Here is a 19296-nt window from a genome sequence, read left to right on the forward strand (position 1 = left end):
CCACATGAGTAGTCTGCACCTCTCTTAGGCAAGAAATATGTTTTATTCTATGCTTGGACAAGGACAGGCTCATGCCAACATTCAACTCGGTTGCCCTATAAAAGGCATTTATTCAGATTGACATAAAAAGTTCATATACATGATGTTGCTTAGTACCAAGATTTCAGCTTCACAGGGCTACAGAGCAAAAGAAAAAAACACAAGAAATAAATTCAAAATACATCTAAAACATTTAACACAGACTTTCTGGACATGTCACTATTTGAAGGTCAGACACCTTAAACCAGTCTTTCCCAAATGGTGTTCCACAGAACCCTGGGGTTCTGCAGAGTGAAAATAAAGGTTCTGTAAGAAAATGATCAGGGGTCAGAAACCTGTGGCTCTGGGGCCGCACGCAGCTCTAAGGAGTCATTTGTGCCTCCAGAGGCTGCGGCTGCTGACTCCTCAGCACCTCCCAGCCCTGATGCAGTAGAACTAAATTTAATTAGTTTAATGGCCGGCATGAGGGCTCTGGCAATTAAACTAACTGAATTTAATTCCATTATTTCAGTGGTGTCAGGACAGGGAGCCACAAAGGGCCCCTCAACCACAAAGTAGCCAGCATGCGCAATGGGGGCAGGGCAAGAGGAGCCAATGGCTATCCAGAAGGGGAGCTAGATGGGTCCTGTGGTTCCTGCATCATCCTTGCCGTTCACTGGCTGTGACTGGCCTCTTGCATTGCCATAGGATGGCCAATTAAATCAGGCCCTGGGGACTAGAGTCAGAGGAGCAGCAGTGCTTAAGATAGGTTTGTCCACCATATTGGGTGAGGTAACTGGAGGAGCTAACTTGGGTGGAGTTTGTTCAGGCGGGATTAGGCTGGGGGTTCTTTCGGTGGATCGGTTAGTCCCAGGGGCCAGTTTGGGACTGAGAGGAATTATTAGGGGATCCGCAAAATTCTTTTGCGCTGAAAAGGGTTCAGTGGCTAAATAAATTGGGAAACACTGACACTTCCAGAGCTGTTAGTATCTGCTGTACCCATAGAAAACTAGTTAATTCCTTTTCTGAATAATAACATGGGTGAATTTGAGTGCCTCATATTAAATGAGGATGTTTATATAATAGGCATCACAGAAATTTGGTGAAATGAGGATAATCAATGAGATACAGCAATACCAAGATACATAATCCACTGGAAGGACAGAGCAGGTGACGCTGGTAGCAGGGGTGGCCTATGTGGGAAAGAAACCATAGAATGAAAATAAGTAAACATCTTAAATGATCCAAATTGAACCATGCAATCTCTATGGCTAATAATTCCATGACTGAATAATAAGAATATAGCAATACAGATATACTTCCAATCACCTGAACAGGATGGTGACATTGTCTATGAAATGTCCAGAGATATTAGAGAGGCTGTAAAAATTAAAAAGTAATAATAAAGCAGGATTTCAGCTATCCCCATATTGACTGGGTATATGTAACCTCAGGACAGGATGCAGACAAAGTTTCTTGACAATTTAAATGACTGCTTTGTGAAGCAACTTTTCCTGGAACCCACAAGAGGAGAGCCAATAGCTGATTTAGTCCTAAGTGGACTACAGGCTCTGGTCCAAGAGGTACACATAACTGAACTGTTTGTTACTAATGACCACAACATAATAAAATGTAACATCCCTTTGGGAACTGGGGGGAACATCACAGCAGCCCACCATGGTAGTACTTAATTTTAGAAAGGGAAACTACACAAACATGAAGTTATAGAGAAATTTAAAAAATACAGTGCAAAAGTGAAATCCCAGCAAAGACTCCATCATAGAGGCTCAATCTGAATATAACTCAAATTTAAAAACATAGTAAAACAACTGAAAAAGTGCCACTGTGGCTAAAGAACAAAGTAAAAGAAGCAGTTACTGTCAAGAGGCATCCTTTGAAAAGTGGATGCTAAATGCTAGCAGGAAAACACAAAGGAGAATAAACTCTGGAAAGGAGACTGTAAAAATATAATTAGAAAGGCAAAAAAAAATGAAGAACAGCTGGCCAAACACTCAAACAGTGTCAGAAAAAAACACAAGTTCATCAGAAGCAGAAAGCCTGGTAAATAACCAGTGGGGTCACTAGACAATCCCTGAGAAGCACTCAAGGATTTAAGGCCATTGTGGAGAAACAAAATTAATTCTTTGCAATGTAATTGTTTGAGATGTAATTAAAGGATGCTTTGGAACAAATTGCTAAATTAAACAGTAATAAGTCAGCAATACCAGAGGGTATTCACCCAAGAGTTCAGAAGGAATTCAAACATGAAATTGCAAACTACTAACTGGGATAACCTACCACTTAAAACAGCTTCTGTACCCAATGACTGGAGGAGCTCTAATTTGACACCAATTTTTAAAAAAGGCTCCAGTGGCAATCCTGGAATTGCAGACTAGTAAACCTAATTTTAGTGCCAGGCAAATAGGTTGAAATTATAGTAATGAACAGAATTATCACACACAGATACAGACACAATATGTTGGGAAAGAGCCAAAACAGTTCCACTAAAGGGACATCATGAATCACCTACCTGCAAGAATTTGAGGAGTTCAACAACCAAGTCAACAAGAGGGATCCAACAGATATAACATACTTAGATTTTCAGAAAGTCTTTGACAAGGTCCCTCACTGCAGGCTCTTAAACAAAGCACACTGTCATGAGTTAAGAGGGAAAGACCTGTCATGAATAGGGTGATCATATTTCCCTACACCAAACATGGACAGGTGGTAAAATTATTAGTATTCAAGTGAGTTTAAAAGCAAGCAATTGTACAAACTTTCAATTTAACATCAAGTTGACTGAGCCTCTTTTAAAAGAAAGACTGAATAGTTAGATTCTTTTTATTCATCTTATCTTTAACGCTCTAAGGTTCACTCAAGGAAGGGTAACACATCCATACCCACCCCTTCAAACACAGACTGGGGAGATCACACACACATTCACACACCTGTACACCACTGTCCCACAGGAGAGGAGGTTACTGATTGACACAACCCTCCCTGCCAGCCCTTCTGCCCTCCATGTCTGGCTCAGCCCTCAGGATGGAAGAACCTGTCTTGGTACTTGCTACCTAGCACTGCATTTTCCCAAGGCCACATGTATGGCAGTACACATGATCACCTGCCCACCCACCCCAGATTTCTTCCAGGTTCACACTAGAATGTGTCCAGCCAGTGTTTTGGCAGGAGGGAAGCGATAAGAACTGCTTCCAGCTGCAAGCGGGGGGCGGGGGAGGTTGACCTGGCCCATATCTTTGCAGAGCTCTTCTCTTTCCCCTGCTTTACTGTACTTCCCCCACACTGGCTAAAAGCAACTTGCCCCTTCCTGTCTGCAGTGCTGAAAAGCAGCTAACACTTCCAGGCTGCTGCTGGCCACCACCATACCCCAGCTACCTCCTATCTCCTGGAACAGCAGGGAACCTGACTGGAACCTAAGCAACCCCACTGCAGAGACTTCGGTGAACTCAGCCAAAGAGGTGTCTCAGCACAGGAGCATGCCTAGAGAGTACAGCAACCATGTGCTCCCTGGGGTATAACCCAGGGTCAGGGAGAGGCAAATGTGAAGAGGATACTAAGCCCCTGTCTCATTAGCTGCTGTGAATCCTGCAGGTTTGGGGCATGAACAGGCTGGAAATTGCTTCCCCCTTCCCCAAGCCAATGCTGTGCAGGACTTGGTTACTCCTGGCCAGCACCCCAGGCCAGAGAGTTCTGGCCTTTCCTGGTATAACAGCCCAGTCAGAAGCAGTAGGAGAAGGAAGGAGCCTGCCTTAAGGGCTGATATATAGCTCTCTGTACAATTATTTGTATGGCAAAAGTAAATCAGGAAGTGTTATTTACTCCTCCTAACACAAAATCTAGGCATCACCAAATGAAATTAACAGTAGCAGGATTTTTAACAAACAAAAGGAAGTAATCCTGCACAAAACACACAGCCAACTTGTGGAATTTTGTCAGAGGATGCTGTGAAAGCCAAGACCATATCAGGGTTTTAAAAAAAATCTATAATGTTCATGGAATAAAAGGCCACAGTGGCTATTATGCTCCCTAGCCTCTGTTTGCCAAAAGCTGGGAATGGATGATAGGGGATGAAACACTTGATGATTCCCTGTTCTGCTCCCTCTAAAGCACTTGACATTGGCCACTGTCAGAAGACAGGACAATAGGCTAGACAGACCTTCGGTTTGATCCAGTACCACTGTGTTCTGAAGAATATAAAACTTTAGCTTTGCCATCTACTGGATTCCCCTTTCTGATTACTGGCACAGCCATTTTCATTTTATTTCAAGAGAAAGAAGGAAATATTCTCCATCTTGCTGATTTTTAGAAAAGTTTGCTGATTGGATGGTCCATGTTTGGAATATTGGTAGTTCCAGCATAAATGGATTAGCGAGCAGAGGTGGATACAACCAAAGGTGCATAATAAAAGCATCTTATCACATAATTCTGCAGCAAATCATGTGGATCTCACCTCACATACAGTTAAGGGTGCAGTTGTGTGCATCATCATTCATATTAAAATACGGCTGAGGTAAGATCAACATTAACCACTGCATCACTGACCTTACACCCATTAGTAATAATAGCAAAGAAAATGGCCCACAAAAAATATTAAATAACTATGTAAATCTGCCAGTGGCTGATTATCACAGACATTCAGGAGATCTTGAGGTAGAGGCCCATCATCAGCATTCCAAAAGTCCCTGCTGCACCACCGTCTCGCACAAGGACAATAAGTTTCTGCTTTGCTGCATCTGTGTCTTTATTAAAGCTGTTAGTTCTTGTTTCCCTGCACTGTGGGAAAAGGCTGGGGTCTGGAGAGGAAAACACATTGAAAGACACCCAGGCATTTTGTCCTGCATCTTCTTCATCTGCCCCCACTTTTGTAGCCAAGTTCCCCACCCAGACAGCTCGTGGCACCATTTCCATTCTGACCATCCTGCCAGGTAGGATGTCAGGTGCGGGTCATTCTGATCCATGGCTGTTACTTCCACTGACGGCTGCGCAGAGCTCCCATCCTGACCTCATTTGCTAACTGAAATGTCTGACATCTTCTCCCAGTGGCCAGTTGCTTAGTGAGGAAGAGAACTCTACTTTCAGCATTAGGCTTAATCTACACTAGAGAATTAAGTTGATTGCAGATACACAATTCTAGCTACAGCAATTACGTAGCTAGAACTGACTTATCTGCAATTGACTTACCTGGCCATCCACACACAGGAAGGTGGAGTGGAGAGTTTGTCCCAAGGAGTTCATGATCTCCCTTACTCCTGAGGATACTGAGGAGAACAGAGGTCCACTGCCAACCCCGGATTGTTCGATTTCACGCACCCCCACTAGACATGCAAAACCAAATTCTGGAGGATCAACCCTTACCAGGTTAATCTTCCATACCAGGTCCAGTGTAGCTGTGACCTCAATGGCGAGGTATATGAAAACACAGAGTCCTTCAACTGGACTCAACGGCGTGGAGTAGGGGACCAGGTTGTTCAGGGTTGGGATCCAGACCAGGTGCTTGATAGCAGGACAGCGGGGCTGACTGCCACTGTGGGTCTGGTGGGTGGGGGGGACAACTCCGTGTCCCAAAGGGTGGAACCTCAGGCAGTCAGTCCTCAGTACACCTCTCCCACCAGTGTCAGCCCAGCAGCTGGGCAGTGGGTGCTATAATCAACTGGAGCACAGGACCCTAAAGACATAGGAGCCTTGCCCTAAGGCCACACCCCACCCATCACTCAGAGACACAGGAAGTGTTGCTCCTGCAGCAATTCAAATGGGGCTGGGTTCCAGCTGCCACAGGACCCCTTTGGGGGACCTGGTGCAAATGCCCCACTCTCACACTCCACTGTCAGATGACTGGAGGCCACTGAACACGGTTCCACATCACACGCATGCATGGGAGTGCAGCAGCAAGCCCAGCATGTTGCCACTGACAGATCGGAGCCCCAAACCAGGGCAGAAAGAAACAGTGAACCAGAGCTAAGAGCCCAGAAGTGGATCCATAATCAAAGCGAGTCTCGCTCTCTGGGAGCACACCAGCACGCAGGTGTTACCAGTTCTCAATGGCCGACCTGCGACAGGGGAAGATGCGGAGGGATCAGACGATGAACTTTCCCAGTCCCTACAGAATCTCCGTCACTGATGGGGCCAGGCAAAGCGTCCTCAGGCACCACCCAGTGCTGAAAAGCAAAGCCACCTCCCTTGTGGCACCTTGCTCCTGACGGCCATGATCTCCTCCAAGGACTTGTCCCAGCTGGGAAAGCGTGCGGTGGGCCCACTGCCTGCAACCCCTTGGGGTAGAATGCACACAATTCTCCTGCTGCTGCCTTCTCTTCCATGTGATCTCTCCATGCCCTGCAGCTAAGGAGAAGCCCCACCCAGCTTGGCAGGAGCATTTCCTCATAAAGGAGCAGGTCACAGACCCATGGGTGCCCTTCTCAGTAGCTGAACACAGTACCTGTGAGCCCTGGGGTGCCAGGTCCTGTGAGCTGGCTCTTCAGAGGGAAGTGCGTTATTGTGTGTTTACCACAGGGCTCGGGTGTCCTGGGGTGAGGTGGGCTTCCACACCCACAGCTATGAGGACCAGCTGGGGCAATGGTGGCTGCTGCCGCCCCAGCCTGACTGCTCCACTGGAGCTGGGCATCTTTGCCCCCACCTGCCCCTGTAACAGCACTCCGCCTAGCAGAGAGTGAGGGGGCTGGCAGCTACCAACACCACAATGTGCCCATGTGATTATTTAAGGGTGAGGTTTGTGTCCAGCAACTCTGCCATGAAGCCACCGAGAGCTCCATGCCAGTCCCAAGCCTGGATTGAGGAGGGTCGGTCAGATGTGTGTCAATGCACTGACCACCAAACAACAATACACATGAAATCTGATGCCAGTACAAACAAATGTTAAAAGATGCCGGCTCGGACGTCGCCCAGATAAACAAGGTCTGCGATACCAATTGAGCAATCGGGGTTGGGTCAATAAGTTGGCTACCAAAAGAAAATTACACCTAATGCATATGCTATCCATTAGAACGTGGAATGTCCAAACACTGTGGGCAACTGGAAAATTAGAGCTGCTTCGGAAGGAAATGGAGAGATATCAATGTGATATATTTGGACTGGCAGAGATGAGTTGGACAGCATCAGGAGAGATGTGTGGTTGCAAAGTCATTTGGTCAGGAAACGAAATGAAGCATGAAGCAGGAGTTGGATTCCTTCTTAGCAAAAACAGCTAGAAGAGCATTATTAGGATACAAACTGGTGAGTGCAAGAATGACGGTCTCACACTTCGCAACAAAACCATTCAACATCTCAGTCATTCAGGTGTATGCACCCACATCGGACAGTACGGAGGAAGAGATTGAGTTATTTTATAAAGACTTGACAAAGACGGTGGAGGAGATACCGAAGAAAGATGTGTTGATCATCGGAGAAGAGTGGAATGCGAAGGTTGGAACAGATAATGAAGGTTGGGAGAGAGTCATGGGAAGGTTTGGATATGGAGGAAAAAAGTAAACGGGGTGAGAAACTGTTAGAGTTTGCTACAGAGCACAAGATGGTGATTTGCAACACGAAATTCCAACAAAAGGACTGTAGGAAGTGGGCATGGCGATTGAATGATGGGAAGTCCAAGAACACGATCGATATGATTTTGATAAGAAGATGGATAACATCACTACGGCAGTGCCGAACTTTCCAAGGAGAGGATATAGACTCAGACCACAGTCTAGTGATCACAAGCATCAAGATAAAACTCAAAAGAAAACGTAAGACACAGTTTAAGAAAAGAAGAGATGTGACAAGGCTATGTGAGGAAGAAACAGGGAATGCATACAGAACAGCACTTGAAGAGAAGATGAAGAATATCACCACAGAGAAAGACCTAGATAAGAGAGTCACAGGGATAGCCATCGCTAAAGAAGAGGCAATTGAGCAGACTGTTCCAGAAGAAGAAAAGATCAATAAGAAGTGGATTACCCTGAAGACACTGAAGTTGGTTCAAGAGAAAAGAGCATTGAAGATCAGAAGAGATGTTTCTGAGATGGCAGAACAGCAATATAGGATGAAATGCAATGAGGTAAGGAAAGCAACCAGAAAGGATACGGAGAAATGGTTAGAGAAGCAATGTGAAGATATTGAGAGGTATTACGGCAAATGTAAGACCAGGGAGATGTATAAAACAATTAGGAATATTAATAGGAAACAGCAATCGAAGCAGATGGCGATCAAAGATGAGAACGAAGAAGTGCTCATGAAGAGGTAAAAGATTGTGCGGCGATGGACAAGATATTGCACTGATCTATACAAAGCACAGTTGGACCCAAGTGTCTCAGAGAGATTGATTGAAGAATTGAAAGACATATCTCCCTGAGCATCCAGAGTGAGACCAATATTTCAAAGGAGGAAGTAGGAAAAGCAGTGAAACAACTAACGAACAACAAGAGACCTGAAAACAATACGATCACGGCAGAGATGGTCAAATATGGAGAAGAAAGCATGATTCAGGAAATACATCAACTGTGTAATAGAGCATGGAAAGAAAGGAAAGCACCTAAGGAACTGACAAAATCTGTGCTAGTGACAATACGCAAGAAAGGAAGTACATTGGACTGCAAGAACTATAGAACGATTGGCCGAACAAGTCATCTAGGTAAGGTGCTGATGATATTGACTGAGAGATTAAGATCGCAAATAGAAGAACATATAGCAGACAAGCAAACAGGGCTCAGAAAAGATAGAAGTACCATACAGCAGATATTGGCACTACAACTAATAAAGGAGAAAGCTCGACGAAAGAACAAAAACGTATACACTTGCTTCATTGATTTTCAAAAGGCATTTGACAGTATAGATCAGAAAGTGACTTGGGCGGTGTTGGAGTCACAGAGAGTGGATAGCAGACTGATAGGTTGTTGAAAGATATCAATGATAATGCGGAAGCAGCACTGAGAACATGCGGGGAGTTGGTTTAAAACAAGTAGAGGTAGGAGGCGAGGAGATTCAATATCACCAAGTATCTTCATCGAAGATCTGGAGAGAGCGATGGACAAGATCAAGAAAGAGGTAGAAGGGATATCTATGCATCAGAAAAGAATTGACAACTTGAGGTCCATGGATGATATAGTTATAATTGAGGAAGATGAGAAGAACCTAGCAAAAATGGTGCGGGTGTTAAACGAAGAAGGGAAGCAGTACAGCCTGATTATGAACATCGATAAAACAAAAACAATGGTATTTGGAGATAAGGAAATAGGAAGGAAGATCAGTGTGGATGGCATTGAACTAGAAAATGTAGAGAAGTTCACGTACCTGGGGAGCAACATAATGTATGGTCTAGACTGTAAGAAGGAAATAGCAACTAGAATAGCGAAAGCAAGAGCAAGTTTGAAGGCGATGGATAAGATCTGGAAAAGCAAAGCAATTAGCTTAAGAATGAAGCTGAGCATCTTGAAAACGTGTATTCAGCAGCATGTTGTAGGGATGTGAGACATGGGTGATAACGAAAGATTCGAAAAGAAGCATATTGACATTTGAAAGGAGTTGTTATAAAAAGATTCTGAGAATAGGATGGATGCAGAAGGTCACCAGTGAGGAATTATATTGGATGATAGAGCCGAAAGAGAACCTGCTGCAGAAGGTTATAAAAGGAAGCTACAACTCTTTGGACATACTTGCAGAATGAACCACAAACAAAAAATCAAGACTCTCCTATTCATCATAATGGATGGTTCCAAAAGGAAAGGCAGACCCCACAGAGAATGGGTAGATGATGTAGTAGATTGGTGTGGAGCTAATCTACAGAAACTAAACCACTCCTCACTGGATAGGGAAAGATGGAAGGAAATAGTGAGAGAGGCATCAGACATCAAGGGGCGCTGACCCCACGGTTATTGATGATGATGATGATTTGTGTCCGGCAAATCCCTCCAGCCCCGAAGGGGTTCGGCTGAGGAAAGCCCTGCTCCGATCTCTCATCGGCATCGCAGCCCGAGCGCAATAACGCGTCCTTGCGGCACACGCCCGCTGGGCTCTGTCGGCACCACGGCGCGCCAGCATCTCCCGCCCAACGCGGCGAGCAAGGAAATAACGGGCCGAGCCTCCCGGCTCCCTGCAGGGACTCAGCGCCCCCCGCGGCGGCTCGGGACTCGCCTCGGCCCCCCCTCAGGGTCCGGGCCGCGGAGAGCTCCGCCGCGCGCGGGACGCCGGCCCGCCAGCTGGGGAACACCCTCCAAGCCAGCGCGCGCTCCGCTCGGAACGCCCCTCCAGCCGCGAGCTCGACGCACTTCCGGCCTGTTCACCACTTCCGCTTTGCGGCGGCCCCCCCGCCGCCTACAGGCGTCGCGTGCTTGTAGTCTGCTTCCACGTGCAGCTGCAGAAATGATTGATGGTTTCATCTGGTCCATCACTGACTAGCGGCCCCGCCTCCTGCATGGCGCCGGCCATCTTTCCGGCACTATTCTCCAAACACGATCACTGATCTGGGAAGTAAATGTAAACGCCGCCCTTGTCTTGCATATTGCAATGCGTGCCTGCTGGCCGAGAACCGGCCGTGCGGCAACCTACTACGTGTAATAGCTTAGTCTGTGAATACTGGAGAAAGTTTTGGCACATTTCTTACTGACAAACCAATTGGGGGTAATTAAACACACACAAAAGATAGACAGGAAGTGCAATAGATTGAGAAACTAATCGCCGCTTCTCTGTCCATATAAAAAATTGCACGCACAGTAAAAAGAGGTTTTACGTAAACAGGTATGGATATTTTCAACCTATCAAAGCAAGTCAATAATAAAACATCTTAATTATTAAGCACAGAAAGCAAGCGAGGCCGTTCTTATAGACAAACAAACGTTTTCTAGATACGTGTATCTGAAACAACTATTCTCCACAGTGGTCAGAGTAGGCGGAGGAGACACTCTTGGAACGAGCAAACTCCTCCCCAAATCCCAACCCAAATTCCTGCCAATGACGTAGTTAACAAAGTTCACATTTTACTTGTTATCAACAAGGCTGCAGCCTCACCAGCGCCGAGATGTTTTACAGCTGACTTCATGTCAAAATAACACACAATATTACAGGGATTCCCTTCTGTAAGAGACATGCTGAGAGCAAAGCTAAGGGCCCGTGTTTAGGTGTGACTGAGACAAGCGCACTAAGAGGTGAACGTGAGTTTGTAGTAGAGCAGTGGAGCTTAGGAACATGTTCGGGAATGAAGACATTTTTGAGGTGCAGCTGCTGTGGCTTTACCTCCAGTCTATGCAGATTACTTTCTCTTCTCCCACCGCCCCCCGCATCCCCTCCCCATTAGTGGTTTAACAGCAACTACATGTGAACAATATTAAGACAACATCCTTATTTGGAGAAGGAGAACAATTAAAACTGGGCTCAAACTATTCTCAATGCCAAGGGCAACCCATCACCACGTGTTGATACTTCCACCTGTAGTAACATATCTCAGCAAGGTAACCACGCCTGGAAAAGCATTAACATTTTTCTAATAAAACGTGCAGAGTTTTTATCAGTCACGTATCTTTGATCATGGTACCAAACCAAGCAGGCAGGTCCCACATTTCTCAACACAAAGTATGCACCAACTGGTGATAGAATCAATAATGGCTTTCACTACATATCACACACGAAAAGCCTGAAATGAAGCGCCGTATCCTGGAGAAGCACCTCAGAAGGTCTTTCGGCAAAATGATTTACCTCACTCGGGGTGGTGAAATCTCCTTAATCCACAGAGCCCGGCAAACCCCATTTACATTGGGTATCCCCATCCGCGGCTCATTTTTGCCGACGCAGATGCGAATGCAAATACTGCCTCGGGCCAGGGCCGGCCTGATCGCATACCAGGGATGAATTTAGCCGACGCGCTCTTTGAATTCTGCCAAAGCAAGAGCATTAAAGCAACAGGCAAACAATGACCGCACCTTCCATGCGCTTATGGAGACGGGCTCCAGCAACTCACCTGGCCAGATGCACTTGGGGTCCGCGCGCTTCCCGTCCCTCCGGCTCCGCCTTCCCAGGAGTGCGGGACCACGGGGCTGAAAACCATGAGGTCGCTCTTGGCGCCGCCTTCCCCCACGCACACCAGCCGGCTCTGGCGCTGCTGCTGCGAGGACGACCAGCTCCCGCCTCCGCTCGAGCACACCGCCGGCCCTTCCCCAGACCCGCACGCCTCTGCCGGGCCCCCGCAGCATCTCACGCCGACCCACGCCGCGATCACCACCACCAGCAGCCCGGACACCGACCAGATGGCGATCAGCAGAGACACGTTGCTGTCCACCGCCGCACCGCCGCTCCCGCCGCCGGGACCCGACTCCCACGCCACGGCCCGCACGCTCTCCACCAGCGACAGGCTCACCGTGGCGCTCGCCGACAGCGCCGGCTCCCCGTGGTCCCGCACCACGATCACCAGGCTCCGCACCGGCCCGTCCGCCTCCTCCAGGGCCCGCGACGTGCTGATCTCCCCGCTGTACACGCCCACGCGGAACGGCCCCGCCGACAGCGGATCCTGCACCTCGTACCGCAGCCACGCGTTGTAGCCCGAGTCCGCGTCCACCGCTCGCACCTTGCCCACCACCTGCCCTGCGCCGGCCGACAGCGACACCGCCTCCCACGCCGGCCCAAGGCCCCGGCCCCACGGGGACACCACCGGCGCGTTGTCGTTCGCGTCCACCACGAACACCTGCACGCTCGCCTGCCCCGACAACGACGGCAGCCCGCCGTCCCTCGCGCTCACCTCGAACTGCAGCACCTGCACCTCCTCGTAGTCCAACGGCTGCAGCGCGCAGATGCTCCCGCTCTCCGCCTGCACCCACACGTAGCTGGACAGGGGCCGCTCTCCCACGCGCCGCTCCACCGCCCCGTAGCTCACCCGCCCGTTCGCCCCCGCGTCCGGGTCCCAGGCCGACACGCGCACCAGGGGGGCCCCGGCCGGGCTGTTCTCCCGCACAAACACCGTGTACACGGCCTGCGCGAACGCGGGCGCGTTATCGTTCACGTCCGACAGCGGCACCACCAGCTTGCTGCTGGCCCACAGCGCCGGGTCCCCTCCGTCTCGGGCCCGCACCACCACCTCGTACTCCGCCACCCGCTCCCGGTCCACCGCCTCCGACAGCACCAGCGCCTGCGAATTCTTAAACGTGCCCACCAGCCGGAACGGCAGCTCCGCCCCGATGGAGCAGCTCACCCGCCCGTTGGCTCCCGAGTCCCGGTCAGACACGCTGATCACCGCCACCACCGTCCCCGGGGGGGCGTCCTCCGGCACCGGCACCGACAGGGACGTCACCCTCAGCTCCGGGGCGTTGTCGTTCACGTCCAAAACCTCTATCAAAACTTTGCAGAGTCCGGACAAAGGGGGGTTTCCTTTATCTTCCGCCTGGATTTGAATATCATATGCCTGATTTGCTTCGAAATCTAATTGTCCTTGAAGTCGGATCTCTCCTGTATTCGGATCGATTTTAAACGCGTTTCTTCCGTTCAAAGGAAAGGAACTGCTGACGGAGTATGAAACGTCTTTATTGCTGCCCTCATCCAAGTCCGTGGCGTTGACTTTAATGACTAAGGTCCCATTAGCTGCGTTTTCGAACAACTTAATCTTATACACGGGCTGGTCACACACGGGCGCGTTGTCATTCACGTCCAGCACCGAGATCGCCAACTGAGCGGTGCCCGTCAGCTCCGGTTTGCCCCCGTCGGTGGCCGTGAGCAATAAGCGATGCTCGGCGGCTTCTTCTCTGTCTAGGGGCTTCTTCAACACCAGCACTAAGGATTCACTGTGTTCGTCGTTATTTTGCAATTCTAGCGAGAAATGTTCATTGGCGCTCAGCGTGTAGCGCAGCTGAGAGTTTGTGCCAATGTCCGCGTCCGACGCGCCCTCCAGCGGGAACCGCGAGCCTGGAAGCGCCAGTGACTCTGCGATGCTCAGGGCTTGTTCATTTACCGAGAAAACAGGCGCGTTGTCATTCACATCCTGTATCTCCACCTCCACGTGGAACAGCCGCGGGGGTTTGCCCACCACCACCTCCAGCTCCAGGGCGCACCGGGGGCTCGGCCCGCACAGCGCTTCCCTGTCCAGCCGCGACCGCACCAACAAAGCGCCGCTCTGCGCATTTACCTCCAACGAGCCTCCGCCGCCCTCGGGCACCACCCGCAGCGGCCGAGACACCAGCTCCGCCGCCGCCACACCCAGCTCCTGCGCCAGGCGCCCCACCACCGTGCCGGCCTCGGCCTCCTCCGCCACGGAATAGCGGACCTGGCCCATCGCCGCCGCCCAGGCCGCCTGCAGCACCGCCCAGCGCAGCAGCTGCCCCGCTCCCGGCCCGCCGCGCCGGGGACGGCCCATGCCGGCCGGTTTAGAACTAAGCGTTTCCAGCGGGCGGACGCGCTGTGTCCGGGCAGCGAGGAGGGTCCCACGCGGCTGCTCCCCGCTCCAGCCCTGCCGCCGGCCTGGGAGGAGTCCGGGGCTCGCGGAGGAGGAGCTGGGATTTTCCTGCTCTTCACGTGTCTTCTTAGCCGACAGCGACACCGTGTGTCCGACTTTTCCGCACTTTGTCTCGTCCACATCCGGGCCTCCGCCATGCGGGAGTTCCGGCCCGGGCGTCCCCCGTCCTTCTTCCGGCTCGTGTCTCTCCGGCAGCTGCGCACATCGTCCCGTACTTACGGCCGGCGGTAACACGTCGCCACACCCTGGATCGCCCCGCGCTTCCGGGGCTCAGGCGCGAGAAGAAGTGCGCGGTTTCTCCCCTGTGCGAGGGGTTTAGATCCCCGATGTTCTTCCGCGGAAAGACGCGTCTCGGCCCGTTCCCACCGCTGAGCCTGGCGTTTATCGTACAGAGCTGGGACACGCCTCTGCTTGTGTCCCGCTCCCGCGCACCACCACACTGGTGAGAGAGAGATCAGCATTCGGAAGCCAGGACATACCCAACTCTTCCCGCTTGCGAAGACTCTTGTGCGCAGGGTCATTATTACACCCTTGGCTGGTTTGAGTAGGCGTTTTAAACTCACTCCGGGCGAAATTCTAGCATCATCCCCACCACCACCAGCCACGGGCACCCACTGGCGTCTGATGCCTCTCTTCCTGTTTCCTCCTGTCTGTCCCTGTCCAGTGTGGAGTGGCTGAGTTTCTGTTAGTTATGTGCTTTGTTCTGCTGCTGGTCTTCTGCAAAAGCCTAAGGCCTGGGCTACACTGGGGAGTAAGTTGATTGCAGACGCCAAATTCTCAGTACTGCACTTGCACAGCTAGAATCAACTTCTCTGCAATGGACTTACCTGGCCCTCCGAACACAGGGAGGTGCAGGAGAGAAACTCCTCGGCGACCGCCCTTACTTCTCCGCTAAAGGGGTGACAGCTGGGCCAGCTCAATTTCATGAATCTCTACCACGCATGAAATCAAACTCCAGAAGATGAACCCTCGGCTGGCCGATCTTCCCCGTAGTGGAGGCCTGCCTTAGTGGGTGTTGCAGCAGTACAGAGGATACCAGGGCCTGCAGGAGCTGTTATATACCTTTTCATTTTTTTTATCTTACAAATGGCTCTCTACCTTATCTGCACATTATTATTCTACACACAGTGAAGCTGATTTCTTCTGCATGTCTTTTGCTCATTCACTGCACAGCCTTGAAACTTAGTGAAGAAACCAATCTAATTATTTAATTAAAACTGTATTTTAATGAGTGCACACACATTAACACAGTTATTGGTGTGTAAGAAATGTGAACATTGACATTTCCTGACTTCTTGGTGCTTCTTTTTGCAGCTTAGTCTTCTTCAACATTGGTATAATGGAATTCCCTATGATTTCCAAAAAGAACTTTGATGAAACTAATAACGTGCCTTGTATTAGGTAGAACTGAAATGCTTTGGCCTGTACAGTATGTGCTTTCTGTAACTCTAGGGCTTCTCTGGACCCTTGCCTCACGCAATACAAACATTAACTGAACATGTATAATGAGGCATGGCTATACAGTCATTACATACATGGCTACAGATTTCACATAGGAATATGTAGGGCTCTGTAACAGCTCAATCTTTATTAACACACACTTTGCAGGTCACATTACATAAATACTTGCATAACACATGTGAAATTCCATGTATCTTTCTCATACAGTAAGTCAATTTGACATGAATGATACCAGATACTCAAAGTTACATGGACATAAATACACAAGGCCAACAGAACAGCAGGAGACTGTTAGAAAGAAAACAACCATCACTATACATCCATAATGTAGTAAAATCCTTTTTAAAATCAGCATGTCTCAAAACTACTTCACCAGATCCCTGGAAAGCACCTCTGACCACCACCACCTTTATGTTTAAAGTTTTACAGTCCCCTTTTCAGGCACTAGTGCTGTTTTCAGAAATGTTACTTTTTAAAAGGATAATAATACGCTTTACTGTTTGTGACGCAAACGCAATGCAGTTCCATTAGCAGAGACTAAACCTGCCCTTCAGCCAAACATGACTGAGTAGGTTATAAATATCTGGCAAAGATGCTTGAGAATGCAAATATTTAGGCAACTTCACTAGAGACATTTCTAAATTGTTTTCTGTATATATAATAATTTTACAGTACTAGCAAGAAAATACTAGTAAAAGATATTCAAAGGCAAAAACTATTCTTCAGCTGGTCAGACGCTAATAAAAGGGATTCATGATAATGAATGATATATGGTAAGATTCCCAAAGTTATACAATTGTGAAGTTATTTACTGGTGCATTATCAAGAAAAGAAGAACTTCCAGTAATCAAATATGTTTAAAAGGTGGCAATGACATAGTGGTAAACAAACAAAAAGAAATGATCTACTGTAAAATCTGTAAGAAATAAAATAAAGGCTTATATATTTCTGGTGCCCAAGTAACACATACACTCAGGTATTCCTCATTAAGATGTTTCTACTAGTATCGTGACAGCTATGAATAATACTTTGGGCATACAAATTTTAAACATACTGGCTACGTCTACACGTGAAGCCTACATCGAAATAGCTTATTTTGATGTAGCAACATCGAAATAGGCTATTTCGATGAATAATGCCTTCGGCTACGTCTACACGTGCACCCAACTTCGAAATAGCTTATTTCGATGTTGCGACATCGAAATAGGCTATTTCGATGAATAACGTCTACACGTCCTCCAGGGCTGGCAACGTCGATGTTCAACTTCGACGTTGCTCAGCCCAACATCGAAATAGGCACAGCGAGGGAACGTCTACACGCCAAAGTAGCACACATCGAAATAAGGGAGCCAGGCACAGCTGCAGACAGGGTCACGGGGCGGACTCAACAGCAAGCCGCTCCCTTAAAGGGCCCCTCCCAGACACACTTTCATTAAACAGTGCAAGATACACAGAGCCAACAACTAGTTGCAGACCCTGTATATGCAGCACGGACCCCCAGCTGCAGCAGCAGCAGCCAGAAGCCCTGGGCTAAGGGCTGCTGCCCACGGTGACCACAGAGCCCCGCAAGGGCTGGAGAGAGAGTATCTCTCAACCCCCCAGCTGATGGCCGCCATGGAGGACCCCGCTATTTCGATGTTGCGGGACGCGGATCGTCTACACGTCCCTACTTCGATGTTGAACGTCGAAGTAGGGCGCTATTCCCATCCGCTCATGGGGTTAGCGACTTCGACGTCTCGCCGCCTAACGTCGATTTCAACTTCGAAATAGCGCCCAACACGTGTAGACGTGACGGGCGCTATTTCGAAGTTACTGCCGCTACTTCGAAGTAGCGTGCACGTGTAGACGCAGCCTTCACGTCCTCCAGGTCTGGCAACGTCGATGTTCAACTTCGACGTTGCACAGCACCACATCGAAATAGGCGCTGAGAGGGAACGTCTACACGCCAAAGTAGCACACATCGAAATAAGGGTGCCAGGCACAGCTGCAGACAGGGTCACAGGGCGGACTCAACGCAAGCCGCTCCCTTAAAGGGCCCCTCCTAGACACAGTTGCGCTAAACAACACAAGATCCACAGAGCCGACAACTGGTTGCAGACCCTGTGCATGCAGCATGGATCCCCAGCTGCAGCAGCAGCAGCAGCCAGAAGCCCTGGGCTAAGGGCTGCTGCCCACGGTGACCATAGAGCCCCGCAGGGGCTGGAGAGAGAGCGTCTCTCAACCCCTCAGCTGATGGCCGCCATGGCGGACCCCGCTATTTCGAAGTTGCGGGACACGCAGCCGTGTCTACACGTGCCCCAAACTTCGAAATGGCCATACAAATGGCCATTTCGAAGTTTACTAATGAAGCGCTGAAATGCATATTCAGCGCTTCATTAGCATGCGGGCGGCAGCAGCGCTTCGAAATTGATGCGCCTTGCTGCCGCGCGGCGCGTCCAGACAGGGCTCCTTTTCGAAAGGGCCCCGCCTACTTCGAAGTCCCCTTATTCCCATGAGCTCATGGGAATAAGGGGACTTCGAAGTAGGTGGGGCCCTTTCGAAAAGGAGCCCCTTCGGGATGCGCTGCCCGGCAGCAAGGCGCGTCAATTTCGAAGCGCCGCTGCCGCCCGCATGCTAATGAAGCGCTGAATATGCATTTCAGCGCTTTATTAGTAAACTTCGAAATGGCCATTTGCATGGCCATTTCGAAGTTTGGGGCACGTGTAGACACGGCCCTGATGAGGATAGTGACTTCGACGTCTCGCCGCCTAACGTCGAAGTTAACGTCGAAATAGCGCCCAACGCGTGTAGCCGTGATGGGCGCTATTTCGAAGTTAGTGCCGCTACTTCGAAGTAGCGTGCACGTGTAGACACGGCTACTGTGATAGAAATAAATGTATTTGGATGGATGCCAAGATTCTCTGGACTCTTGTGTGAGATTTCATATGCCAAAACACTTTAGATTGATAGTTTGGAAAGGAAAAGCATAAAACCGCAACGACTTCTTAAAATTCTTCCAAACTGCATTGACAATAGGAGAACATGGAAGGAGTAGAAGAGAAAATTATAGCTGACAAATGGGAACACTGGAAAGGAAAAATGCTGTTCGAGGTTAGACGCGAGTGGTAATCACGAATTCACTTCAATTCTCTGGTTCTCAAGCTATGTCTACACTAGCCTGGAAGGTCAATTCACCCAGTGTTGATCTTCTGCGGTTCGATTTCACACCACTGCACTCCTTCCCAGATGCTAAGAGTAAGGGAGGTCATCTGGTAGGGATGTGGGAAATCAACCTACCAGAAGTTGGGAGTAAACCCCCTACTCCTTGTATATAAAGAAAAGTAAAAGACGTAAACGAGACACTTTCCCATCACCCTTCATTAGAAAGGATGGCCAGGTAAATCAGT

At 49.3% G+C, this 19296-nt stretch overlaps 1 protein-coding gene across 5 annotated transcripts in view; it reads right to left on the minus strand.

Annotated features, from left to right (window-relative positions):
- LOC142021310 (protocadherin alpha-7-like) overlaps positions 1 to 19296 on the minus strand; it is a 157476-nt gene that overhangs the window by 125567 nt on the left and 12613 nt on the right. For 3 of the 5 annotated variants that reach the window (XM_075009959.1, XM_075009957.1, XM_075009960.1), the window contains exon 1: positions 11972 to 14350. The exons of the other annotated variants lie outside the window; for them this stretch is intronic. In XM_075009959.1, the coding sequence (XP_074866060.1) occupies positions 11972 to 14350 (2379 nt within the window). Of the gene's footprint in view, positions 1 to 11971; positions 14351 to 19296 lie in introns of those variants that run through there. 5 annotated transcript variants of the gene reach the window in all.

Source organism: Carettochelys insculpta, chromosome 15 (genome assembly GCF_033958435.1).
Source record: "Carettochelys insculpta isolate YL-2023 chromosome 15, ASM3395843v1, whole genome shotgun sequence".
NCBI classification, from domain to species: Eukaryota; Metazoa; Chordata; order Testudines; family Carettochelyidae; genus Carettochelys; species Carettochelys insculpta.